General features: G+C 36.3%; 1 protein-coding gene across 1 annotated transcript; it reads left to right on the forward strand.

Annotated features, from left to right (window-relative positions):
• Window positions 1–1,946: 1,946 nt before the first annotated feature.
• Window positions 1,947–5,593, forward strand: LOC132706461 (E3 ubiquitin-protein ligase RING2-like). Its single transcript, XM_060677810.1, has 2 exons — window positions 1,947–2,122; window positions 5,209–5,593. Exons 1-2 carry the CDS (start codon window positions 1,947–1,949, stop codon window positions 5,591–5,593), a joined length of 561 nt encoding a protein of 186 aa, XP_060533793.1.
• The last annotated feature ends 7,880 nt before the right edge of the window (window positions 5,594–13,473 follow it).

The raw sequence follows: 13,473 nt of genomic DNA on the forward strand, positions 1-13,473 counted from the left end.
ACACACCCTAACATACGTTTTACCATTGAGTTGGAAACTAATAATCACCTTCCATTCTTAGATATTCTTATCCACAGAAAATCAGATCTAACACTGGGTCATTGTGTTTACAGAAAAAACCTACGCACACAGACCGATACCTTAATGCATAATCACATCACCATCCGGCCCAAAAATCATCGGTTATCTCTTGTTTACAGAGGCTCTGTTCTTCTCTCTAATAATTTCCACATTAAAGATATTAAGCATTCCATCAAAAAATACACTTCACCACAACCTTCCAATTGCAATGAGGCCGAAAGCAATCCTACACTTGCCACTGTGGCCCTTCCTTACATTCAAACCATCACTGACCACATATCAAAAGTTCTAAAGATGTATAAGATCAAAACATCTAGGGTCCGTCAAAGACAAAATTCCATTTGAGATAAAAGGAGTCTACAGCGTTCCATGCATATGCGGCAACGAATACATTGGAGAGACCGGACGAAAAATATCAACTAGACTCAAAGAACACGACAGAGCCTTACGACTAAGACAAATAAACTCATCATCTGTTGCCGAACACACTCATGAAACTGGACATACAATTTTTTTCGATAAAACTAAAATTATTTCATCCACCAACGAAAAATCCGAGTCTATAGAAATCTATAAACAACCTAACAATCTTAACCGCGACTCAGGTCTCCACCTGTGACTAATATGGGAATCAGTCATCCCAGACGGTGTTTATGTCCCTCAAACAATATATAAGCAGGTACAAAGTAAAATACGAGCCAACCCAGGAGGAATCCAGAAGTTTTGTAAAAAATACCCCAAATCTCTAAACAATTTTCCAAACTCAAATTAAAATCATTCTAACGCCTGACGAAATTGATATTATGAGAAACTGCCTCAAAAAAGAGCCATTTACAGTAACAAAAATGAAATAGAAGAATTTTTATTGCTTTTCAAATATTGAAAAAAAAACATTGTAAACAGACGACAAACCGAAACAGAAACAGAAATGACCCGTTTATAATGCTAGTTAAAGAACATGATTTCGCAAATGAATACAAGGCAAAAAGTATAAAAAAAAGAGGAAGACCATCCCATCCGTACCATTAGTTCACATTTCACATCTCTAGTGTCTTTGTGGCCACATGGCAAACCAATCTCTGAAGAGAAACTTCAGCACTTAAGGCTTATACCTGGAGATGCTCTTATTTTTTATATTAGCTTAAAATCAGATAAACGTATAGTTGAAGGTGAAGATGCAAGATTTCAATGTTGAAGCAGAGTAGATACTCAAGTTATCGAATTTTATATTTTAATTCATTATTCTCTGTTGCTACTTCCTATTGCCTTTTTTTGGTTTTGCAAAATCGTACCAAGCCACAAAATTTTTGGTATTTTTTTGGTAAATAAAAACCTACTATACTGTAAAGTAAGATGATACTTGCGCTATTGTTACAGTTTTTTTGTATTCAATTATGTATGCGTCGGCTGCAAATTTTCTCATTTATAAAAAAAGGTCATCTCGATATTATTGATTTGAGGGTTCGAAGTCTCTTGCATAACATGGCCCAAATGAGGTAACATTAAATGTCAATTAATCGTTCTTAAATTTAGGCTGTCAAAAAGCTAAGCCGATACTTAAACTGTCGTAATAAACGCAAGGAATTAAATATTTACCTCGTTTAATGTCCTCACACCGAACAGATATATCATTAACGAGCGTTTTATTGCCAGGTGTACTTAGGCCTTTAATGTTTACTACAGGTGTTCCCTAGTCATAAAATTATTTACCGCCAATGGAATACTGAAATTTCCTTCGCTTTAATTCCGATTAAACTACTCAGTTTTGAATTGTGCCTGGGTCGTTAAAGAGTCCCGAATAGTTTAAAAGGGTTCTTAACGACATAGGTGTCGGTAGTTCTCGAGTTGAAAGGGGCGGGAAGTAGATGGCGTTCGTCGAAAATTTACGAAAATTAAACCTCTACGAGGAAAACCGTACGCCGCAAAACTTGCTCGAAAGTGACGTCGAAATAAACGCTAGGGCCTTGCAGGCCGAGTTCGTATGTCCGATATGTTTGGAGGTACTCAACAAGACGATGACCACGAAAAACTGTCTCCACAGGTAAGCGCATTTATTTCGGCGGCAAGATTTCGTTTTGGTATGTCAAATATAGCGATGCTAATGCATATATTGTTCTATTTGGTGCAAATAATGATCTCCAGTTAATTTTTGATCTATGAATATCGGACCCAAAATATGACACCATACCATACATTAATTGATTTTTTTTTGTATTTTGTCTATTACAAGCCTTTCTTGTACTTCCATCGATGCATAAAATGTTTTTCAAAAAGTTATTATTCTCATTTCGTCTGTTTAAAAAAATCCAAACAAAACTGCATCCTCCTTTGACATTGTGCTTCACTTAGTTTTTCAGTTTTACGAAATTTAAATGCATTACATTTATATCCTTTCAAAATGGAGGGGCTAAATACGAAACTGACGTGGTAAAATGACGCTTCCCGCACGCTAGATCAGTGGGTAATTAGGTTTTTAAAGACGGGAGTAGAAAAAGTGTGTTATATCATTGCAATCGGAACAAGATATTCTTTTGTATAATATATAGGGTGTCGCTTCGCACATTTTCGCAGATATTACCGGATGGCTTCAATTCTGACGGTCATGTCAGTGAATGTATTCGTGTTGTTTTGTAAAAATGTAACCAAAAACTAATTAAACACTCACTCCGCTCGTGCCAAATTAACTCGTGAGTCAAATGCCGTTTGCCGCACTTGTTGCATAATATACTATTTAGTAAGCATTAGTTCTTATTTGGCAAAATAAAAGAACCTATTGATGTTTTACGTATTCATAGAAAATCTATGTTGAAATACTTTTTACAAAACTTCTGGATTCCTCCTGCATCGGTTTTTGCTGAATAGAAATTGCTGGCGTTTCGCCAACAGCCAGTTTCAACTCCTCAGTCTTCTGTACTTTTAGATAATGGTAAGAACGTAGTTCTTGTATGTTAGTCAATCTAATAAGCCGAAAATTCATCGGAAAATAATAATAATAATAAGTTTTTCTTTTCACAGTGATTTATAGAAAAAAGTTGGTGGTATATTCCAGGGGTATTAATGCTATTTGAGTATTTTCCTTAAGATGATAGTAAAAAATAAAACTTCTTTTTTTTAATACTCGAATGTGTATTATTAAAATTTGAATAAAATAATCGTTATTTAAACAAATTTAAATGTGTATTTTTTAAAACATTGAAAAGGTTTGTTGACTTTTATTTTGAACATATATATCTCAGGAACCATTGGTCCTACAACTTTATATTTATAGGTAAATCGACCCAGAGAAAAAGCTGGAAATTATTTTCATGGTCATAAACTGGCCTCTAGGGGGCGTAACCTCTACTGCAAAATAGAAAAAATGGGCTTTCTCAAAAATGTTCCAAATTAGCCTATATCAAAATTAGTTTTAACGTTATCTACTCTAGATTCGGAAACTTTTTTGTTTGAACTATTTTTTTCTATCTCTTAAAATTAATGGCGGGAAAGGGTCAAATATTGGTTTAGTAAAAGTTTTTTAGCTAGGATGAAAAATCGTAAAAAGACACAGCCAATAGTGAAAACGGCATGACACCCGCACTGAGATATAAATAAAAATTATTTTAAAAATACTTTTTTACCTAGGTAAAATAGAAGCATTATAAGAGATAAGCAAGGATGGCATATCATGACATATTATGAAGGGGTGATAATTTATACTTAAGGTTCGACACTACCTTTATTTTATTTTATGTATAAAACATGATTGGGAGGAAATTAGGTTACAAAGAATTCTTTAGAAAACACCACAACAATTTGATGTCTGGGCTGGGTTCTATAATAATTGCAATTTATGAATTCTAACGCAATGTACTAACTGTATAAACCTATTTTAATTCAAATAAAACCCAACACTAAACAAAATCCAACTACACACATAAAATCATCAATGGCGAGCCAAATGTTTAAAATGGCGTCCACCATTCTCAATGAAAAGCAGCAGCCTTCTCTGCTCGGCCGTGTAGTTGGTCGTCTTGCATAGACGAAATCTTTAATTCGGTCCCACAAATAAAAATCTAAGCACGTTAGATCAGGCGATCTATAATAATTAAATTGAGAAATAATTTAAGTAAACTTAATGCACCTTTTATGACTATAATAACATTTAGAACACACTTCCTCTGTCTATCCACCTATTGGGAAACATTAAGTTCAAATATTCCCAAACCAATGGAGAAAAATGAGCCGTTACTATGCCAACCGCTAAGCCTATAGTATTGGTATTGGTATTAAAGGGGGGCGCCCTCGCGGGCGTCCAATCACTTAGGCCACCAGATGGGCCCGTTGTGCCCCACCGCTTAACCTACTAGGTTATTTTAAACTTTTCTGCAATATTGACAATACATGTGATTTTTTAACTATTATTGATTATTGACGAGTATTATTACTATTACTATGCCACGGTTGAAAATTATGTTTAATAAACACATTTTTATTTATAACTCAAAGAGGTTTTTTTACGCTATTTCATAAAAATATATATACCATTATATTTGAAAGTCATAAAAATTGCCGTTTTTGACATGAAGCGCCTCCTACCAACTCGTAAAAGAATTAATACTCTTTAAAACTAAATTGAGTTCAAAAACAGAGAAAGAAATCCTACACTTGCCACTGTGGACCAAATATCAAAAGTTCTAAAGAAGTATAACGTCGAAACCAGAATTACCACTTGTCCAAAAATTTCTCGACATCTTCGGTCCGTCAAAAACAAAATTCCAGTTGAGATCCAGGAGTTCACAGCATTCCATGCATATGCGGCAAAGAATACATTGGAGAGACCGGACGAAAAATATCAACACACTCATGAAATCGAAAATTTTATTCTATTCTATTATTTTTTCTACCAATGAAAAATCCTAGGGTCTATAGGATTCTATAAACAACCTAAACAAAGTTGTATGACTAACGGCTCCTGAGATAGGGCCGGGCTCTTTTATGAATGGGCCACTCTCGAATAAGAATTTAAAAATTAAAAATTCCTAATAGTACCTCGTTTTATTAAGTTTCAGTGCATTTTGTCGCTCTTAAATGGGAGACACTCTCAAGTCACTGCCACAATTGAGGTTTAACCCACTCTTTTCGTTTCAGATTTTGCTACGACTGCATCATATCCGCGATAAGATCGGGAAAGAAGGAGTGCCCCACGTGCCGTACGAAACTCGTATCTAAAAGGGACCTGAGACAGGACACGAACTTCGATTTCCTAATCCTGACTCTGTTCCCGGAAAAAGACAAACACGCGTCTGACCAAGAAGAGCTTTTGACGATCATCAATAGAAGTCAGGCAGCGTCCTCAAACCAGCTACGTCAGAAGAACGAAAACTACGACCCAAGTGGTCCGCGAAACGTGGAAACTGGTAAACGAAAAAGGGGAAGACCGAAAAAACAGACTACTGAAGCTGCCGAAACGTCCAGTTCGGATAAAATCGGGTTGAAAACGACGAGAAAGCGTAAAACGAATAAGGAAAACTAGCGATCCGAAGCAGCGTTGGAAAAGAACCTTTTAGATTCGATGAGGACATTTTTGTAGGTACTCAATTTCAGTATGTGTAACATGGAAGGCTAATAAAAGAGTTTGGACTGAGAAGGCTTTTACTCGTTGAGAATCCGGTCATTATTCTCAAAGCTAAAAGTGGGCGTGTTTCTCTAAAATGTAAAAAATAGGAAAGTCTTAACTTCCCAAGCCCCTTTTCCATCATAGAATAGAATCACTACCGAGCAACCCTTCTGTCTATTCCCCATTCTTGAACCATTTCCAAACATTTTACACGACTACACTCTACTTCATCTAGTCGATCTTGGAGCGGCATTTAACTCCACCATCCTCCAAATGGAAGCTTCCATGCCCTTTCTAGAAGACCTGCAGACAAATTTTGTTTTATAAAATATTTTTTGCGCATAATGTTTTCACATATTAAATATGTGTTGTTCTATAATAAGAATAAAAATATATGTATTATATAAGTTTTTTTCTACTCCCTTCTATAATGTACCGATCTAGCTTGAGGATATAACGGCACAGATTTGGGAGCAATCAGATGTTTTCGGAGATTTTACTGCTCGGCTTGAATTTTGACGTTTGTCAATTCTGACTATCATGTCAGTGAATGTATTCGTGTTGTTTTGCAAAAGTGTGATCAAAAACTAACTAACGGTCGTAGAAATAGTAGATTATGCGGTAAACGACATTTGACTAGCGAGTCTAATAAACGAGTGAGATACAGAATTTACCAAACGTGTTGCATACTATATTTTTTCTAACACCGTCACGACACAATCACAAGTTAACAAATTAAAAATAACAGATTATCAGATTACTAAATTTCGTACCATTCAAACAACACATTTAGCAGTTGCCATTAAAGAAAAAGAATGTAATTGGAAGAAAAATCATCCAAGGATAGAGCTTTTAAGACAATTAAATTTGTAAGATCATATAAGCAAGAAAAAGCAGGTCCCAACCTTCAATTTTGTTTTGTTTGTACTGATGAAACATGGATATTTGGTACATTTGGTCTTGGCAAGACATTAATATAATTAATATAAAAACTGTAAAAAACACCAAAGTTCATGAGAACGGTATGTAAAATTTCTGTGAGAAACTTAATGTCACTTTACTTACCGACTAGTCCACTAGATTTTAATTGTAGCTTAAGCACGTAGTTATTCAATTTGTCTGATATGTTGCATAACATTTTTCTGTGTATTAACAACACAACATACACTGACATGACCGTCAGAATTGACAAATGTCAAACCGTGCGCTAAAATCCCGGAAATGTCCGAAGTGGCTCGGATTCATGGCAAAAGAAACTGATGTGGTAAAGTGACGCTTCCCGCACGCTAGATCGGTGAGTAATTAGGTATTTTTCAGACGGGAGTAGAAAAAGAAATTTTGTTCAAACGCAATCGTCAACAGAAAAACTATACCATCGATGACAGCTGGAACGCTTGGAAATAAATAGAGAGAAATCAACATAGTACTGTCTGGAATATCAACATTCTTCAATTTGTCAACTCCACTGAATAAATGCTCTCAAAGGCCGGTTATATTTCTAAAAACAAGGTGAACCCGCGAAAGACACTACGAGTTGAATAATATAATGAAGGTGTTTTAGGATTCATGGAATATAATCTTTCTTTATAAGTTCTGAAAAAGTCAAATGTTAATAAAGCTTTATCTGAATTATTTTTCTCTGTTTCGAGTTTCACGAAAGTATCTGCGCTCATCACCAAACTCGAGATCTGGGTAACGATTGGTCGAAACAATTTGACATGACAGTCAAAATTGACAAACGTCAAAATTCAAGCCGTGCGGTAAGATCTCCGAAAACATCCGATTGGTCGCACACGTTTGATAAGCTTTTTATGTCAGTTAATGGTAGGAATGAATTGGTTTCTAATGAAGATCCCGGGACTTTACTTATTTAGTTCAGAAATAAATAATATTTTGAATTTAATGTACAGGGTATCCCATTTTGGATACTTTTACGGGGTATCTCAGTTTTACGCGACACTGTGCTATTTTCCAAAATTAAACACGTAATCCTATTTATTGTTATTGTGACATTTTGTTCTGGTTTCTGTCTGTTATACTGCTGTCTTTCTCTCTGTTTGCCTTTAAGGTATGTAACAGTTTTGTGAATTGGTTAAACCGTAAATAAATAAATAAAATAAAAATAATAAAATAATAACTCTGTTGTTCGTTACGGATAACCTAACTAAAAGTAAAAATTACATTAGAAAGTGAGTTAAATTGCATTACATTGGTTGATGTTCAGTGTGTAACGAGTATTGCTTGGGATTTTGGTGGCGGATACTTACTTGCATTTCAAGAATAGACGCTTGAGCATTTACACGGGATGGGTTCATGACCGAAGGCCTCGATGTCGTAGTTATTTTTAGAGCTCAAGTAGTACGACCATGCAGTGAACTCGATCTAAACGACGATGGTAATGCAGCGAATATCGATTTTGTAAGGCAAATTTTATTTAGAGTTAGTAATGGGAATTGTTGTCTTTGTCCTATACGTTAATTAATTAAATAATTAATGGCGAATAATTGTAATAAAAGTTTGTGTAATATTATTTGGTGTACTTCACACCATGGGCAATATTAGAAAATTTAACTTTTTTTAAATCCCTCATAATATTATTTCCAGATAAATTGTAATCTTCAATTGCAACCAAGTCGCCTTGTTTTAATTGACAGAAAGTGTTACAACAATTTAGATAGAATCCAAAAATTAATTAACAAGCGTCTTATAAAACAAATTTTACAAAAATGAGGGCACCCTTCGCATTGAATTCCTTTTTTGCCATACAACTGGTAGTAACTAGAATAACTAGCTCTTTTTTCTGTTCATAGGTAATCAAGTGATGCGTAACATTTGCCTTAGTTCTCCTACTTGTAGTTGGGGCAGTTTGGTCATCAGGGAAAGTTGGTACTTCTAGTAGCGACGAAATTTGGGTTCACTGAATTGAGATTGTATAAAAATATCATCAGCTTTCGGTACCACTTATTATATCTTCTAATGGCTGTATCATAGGACTGGTCACTAACATCGACTGGAGACTTGCCCCCGTCATTTGGGTTTTATTTTTTCAATTTGTTGCCACAGTTTCCGTTCTCAAATGGAGATTCTTTCGCAATTATTTCGCCTCTTGCTAATTTGGCATTCTTTATCTCTTGAGGAATTAAGTTTCGATTGGAGCGTAACGTACCCACGACGTGCGTTTGTTTTTCAAGCAGTTTATCAGCTAGCGGCACGCTGGTGTAGAAGTTGTCTCCATATAATGTTCTACCTGCCTCTAATAGGTCCTCGATCAGTTTCAAGGTTACATTTTCAGATGCACTCTGCTTCCTATTATCAGTTAGGTACCTCCCAAAATAAACTGATCCGTTCCATGTATAACCCTTATCGGTACATAATTTATAGAGTTTTATTCCGTACCGATGCCTCTTCGATGGAATATATTGACGAAAACTAAGGCGGCCTCGAAAGGGCACCGAAATTTCATCAATACAAACATTTTTTCCCGGTACATAGGCGCTTTTGAAATTTTAAACAAATGTACAAATGTACAAAAGCAATCCTTTCGGAAACGTACGGATCTATCATGTACCTGCGCAGTGACCTTGACAACTTTACTGTGGGAAAGAAGACCAATGCAAATGACATAGAAACAATAACAATCGAACTTCCCCAAATACGTATAGTCTCAATATATAAACGACCTCACCTAAGATGGCCAAATTCTCCACTACTAAATGAAAACACCCCAACAATTTTTCTCGGGGATTTCAATAGCCACCACACCAGCTGGGGATACAATACTAATGACGACAATGGAGAAACCTTGATGCAATGGATTGAAGAACAAGATCTATATCTCATTTATGACGCTAAAGACCTGAAAACCTTCCGCTCAGCACGATGGCAGACAGATACCAACCCTGACTTATGTATTGTGTCCACTGATGAGGAACGAACCCCCTTGCCACATATGAGGAGGGTGCTTCCTAGTTTCCCTCGTACTCAACACCGTCCAGTCACTGTAACCATCGGTATACAGGTCCCACTGATAGAATCAGTCCAAAAGCCAAGATGGAACTTCAAGAAAGCGGACTGGCCTACATCAAATATACGGTTTGTTCAACCTAAAGTCGGAAACTACACCAGGTTTGTTGGCCTCATGATTGCGACGGCCAAGAGAAATATTCCCAGGGGACATAGAAAACACTACATACCATGCTGGAATTCTGATACAGAAAACTTATATCAAGAGTACAGGGAAACAAATAACCCTCAAGTGGGGAGTAGACTGCTGGAATCTCTAAATCAACAAAGAAGGAAAAGATGGGAAGAAACTACAGAAAACCTGAATTTTACCCACTCAAGTCGAAAAAGCTGGTCCCTATTGAGACGACTGGGGGCTGCAACCCACATACCAATCCCCAAACCAGCAGTATCGCCAAAAGAGATCGCGATACACATAAAAGAAAGAGCCGAGTGCGTAACCATAAGCAAAGAGGACATGACATCAGTACAAAACGAACTAGATCAGAAGAGGAATACATTACAAGAAGACGCACAGTTTTCAACCCCTTTTACTAACGACGAGGTGAACACTGCTATAAAAAGCCTTAAACTAAGGAAAGCAGCTGGCGTCGACAACATTTTCCCTGAATTTATTAAACACCTAGGGCCAAAAGCAAGAACATGGATTAAAGACTTCCTTAACGACATACTGAATACAGCACGGCTTCCAAATGAATTTAAAATGTCTCACACTCTCGCTATCCTCAAACCGGGAAAAAGTCCTGAAACCTACAACAGAATATGCCCTATTATAAATGAACATCTACCGCATGAGCAAGCAGGATTCAGACCAAAGCGTAGTTGCTGCTAACAAGTACTGGCCCTCACCTCTTACATAGAAGCAGGATTTCAGAAAGGCCTAAAAACATCAGTGGCCTTTGTCGATCTTAGCGCAGCATACGACACAGTGTGGATAGATGGGCTGATCCTGATACTCATGAAAATGATCCCTTGCATGAAACTAACCAGATTACTGGAAAGAATGCTGAAAGGTTGCTATTTCAAGGTCACTTTAGGCACATTAAGTAGCAAATCAAGAAGCATTAAAAACGGTCTCCCTCAAGGCTCAGTACTGGCTCCACTACTTTTTAATGTTTACATAAGTGACACCCCAAATACTACGTCACGTAAGTTTTGTTACGCAGACGACATGGCTATAGCCACTCAAAATAAACACCTTGAAGAAGGAAAAACAACCATAACAGCCGACTTAGAAACCTTAAACCAATACTTCCAAAAATGGAGACTGCGGCCGAACCCAAATAAAACAGAGACATGTACCTTCCACTTAAATAACAGGATGGCGCACAGAGAACTAAATGTCACGTTTTGTGGAGAACCAGTCAAACACAACAAACACCCCAAATATCTAGGCGTAGTCCTCGATAGGTCTCTCAGCTTTAAAAAGCACCTTGAATTGACATGCCAGAAACTTAAAACCCGAAACAACATCATACGTAAATTGGCAGGCACCACATGGGGAGCAAATGCAGCTACCTTACGCACTGCAACACAATCACTTGTATACTCTGTAGCGGAGTATTGCGCTCCTGTATGGGGCAGAAGCTCTCATGTAAATAAGATTGACACCCAACTTAATGAAGCCATGAGAGTAGTAACAGGGACACTGAAGTCGACTCCTTTACCATGGCTCCATGTACTATCAAATATCGCTCCCCCAGGAATCCGAAGACAACAGGCTACATTCCAAGAATGGCAAAAGATAAATCACCCAGACCAGCCAAGAACGTGGCCTATTCACAAGGTAATCGATGAACCCTGTGTGAATCGACTGAAATCAAGGGCCCCAATATGGAACTTGGAAGCACTTGCTCCAGGAAAAACCTACGGCGCTTCTGAATCATGGAAATCCGTATGGAATAACAGCAATGTCAGTCAACACAACATAGAAGATCCTAATAAACAGCTCCCAGGGATGCAACTACCTCGTAAAACATGGTCCCTATTAAATAGAGTTAGAACTGGACATGCAAAAACGAGATCAGCGATGCACAAATGGGGAATTGCCGACATTCCAGCATGTGACTGTGGAGCTGAAGAGCAAACATTAACACATATAGTCCAAGACTGAGCCCACTGAGAAGATTTACTGGACAATGGAAAGACTTTACTGATGCAAGCCCCGCTGCCATTGCATGGTTATCTGAACTGGATTTGGACCTGTAGATTTAATTTTCCCATACCGCTAGGTTGCTCGCATGCACCTGGTATATGTACTGTCTGTGTCATATTTAATGTGTATTACTGTGTTTTACATTACTTGTATTAATTGTCATTTATACCTACCTTTCATAAAAATTTTGTTTGTAACCTATTATATAGCACTTGTAGAGCCATACGATAAATAAATAAATAAATAAACCTGGCCTAGAGTGAAAAATTTTCAGCACAGGCCAGGTATCCCGCTAGGGATACCCATAAAAAAAATAAAAAATTTTGAAAAAATATACTATAGAAGTTCATAAAAGTGCACAAAAGCCGCTAACACAACAGTATATTAGAAATCGCAAACTTGGCCTAATGCAACAAAATTAAAAAATCAGCGTGACAGTGAAAGTTGTTAATTTTAATTTATGATCAATTTTAGAATCAATATTGGACAGAATTATATAATTATGGTTCTCGAGCATTCATCCAAATTTTTACAAGTGTTTTACAGATTTAAAAGAAGTCTTTTTAACACGTTAGATAAAACCTAAATTGCTATCCCCACTCTGTCATAGCATATCATAATCGCTGTAGATTAGTAAAAAGTGAAATTATTAAATAATGTAATTAATAATACAAATTTCACATAAGTTATTGTTATTTCCTATATAAATAAAATAATTTTGGTTAGTTTAGAGCATTAGATAAAAAAAATATATTTATTTTGAGTTTATTATTACTATTACTTACGATACGGTTATCGACGGGCGACTTTGTGAAAGCAAATATCGGGAACACAGAAAAGGGAAATTAAAGGCGACATACGTAAACACTAAAACATAAATAAACAAATGCTTTGTGTTTGCATAACCTTTAACCTTTAACGGCGTATAGAAAAATGCAACAAAATGCCGGTCCCTTATTTATCCGTTCACATAAAGATGACTCTCGCTTTCTAATAGCTGGTCCATAAAGTAAGAGGACACATACAACCAGTACCGGAGGATTATACTCACTCGTTACGTTACAAAACAGGCACGTTCTAAGAATAGTTCCCTTTATATGCTCTTTCAGAAACGCGTAGAGTGATATAAGGGCAAATTCTGTGCAGTTAGGCCTAATGTCATTGGCGTAGGTGCACTTAGTTTAAGAAAATTATTTTTGACATTTATTCTAGATTATTAATAATATTTTAATATTATAACAATTATTATACTGATCAATAGACTCTGATGTCATTTTTATCCACTTACCGTCTTGCCTGATATATTGCCACTTTATGACAAAGAAAAGATGACATTTTAATGACAGAGTAATTAAAACACATGGTATCGACTTTCTAAGTACATTTGTACAGCAGTACTGATCTTAGTAATAAAATGACGTCATTCACAACAACGAAATTATGTTTTTTTTACAAGAGACCATTTTTTGAATATTGCTAAAGAGAAAGAAAGCGAAGCCTTCCAAAAACAAAGTGTAATTCGAGTTCACCCTTATTATTTTAAAAAAGAAATATCCACCCTACATGGGATTTTTAGGTAGCTTAGCTACTAGCACCGCTGATAACTCGAAAACTTTTA

Source organism: Cylas formicarius, unplaced genomic scaffold, assembly GCF_029955315.1.
Source record: "Cylas formicarius isolate icCylForm1 unplaced genomic scaffold, icCylForm1.1 PGA_scaffold_8__14_contigs__length_24414737, whole genome shotgun sequence".
Lineage (NCBI taxonomy): Eukaryota > Metazoa > Arthropoda > Insecta > Coleoptera > Brentidae > Cylas > Cylas formicarius.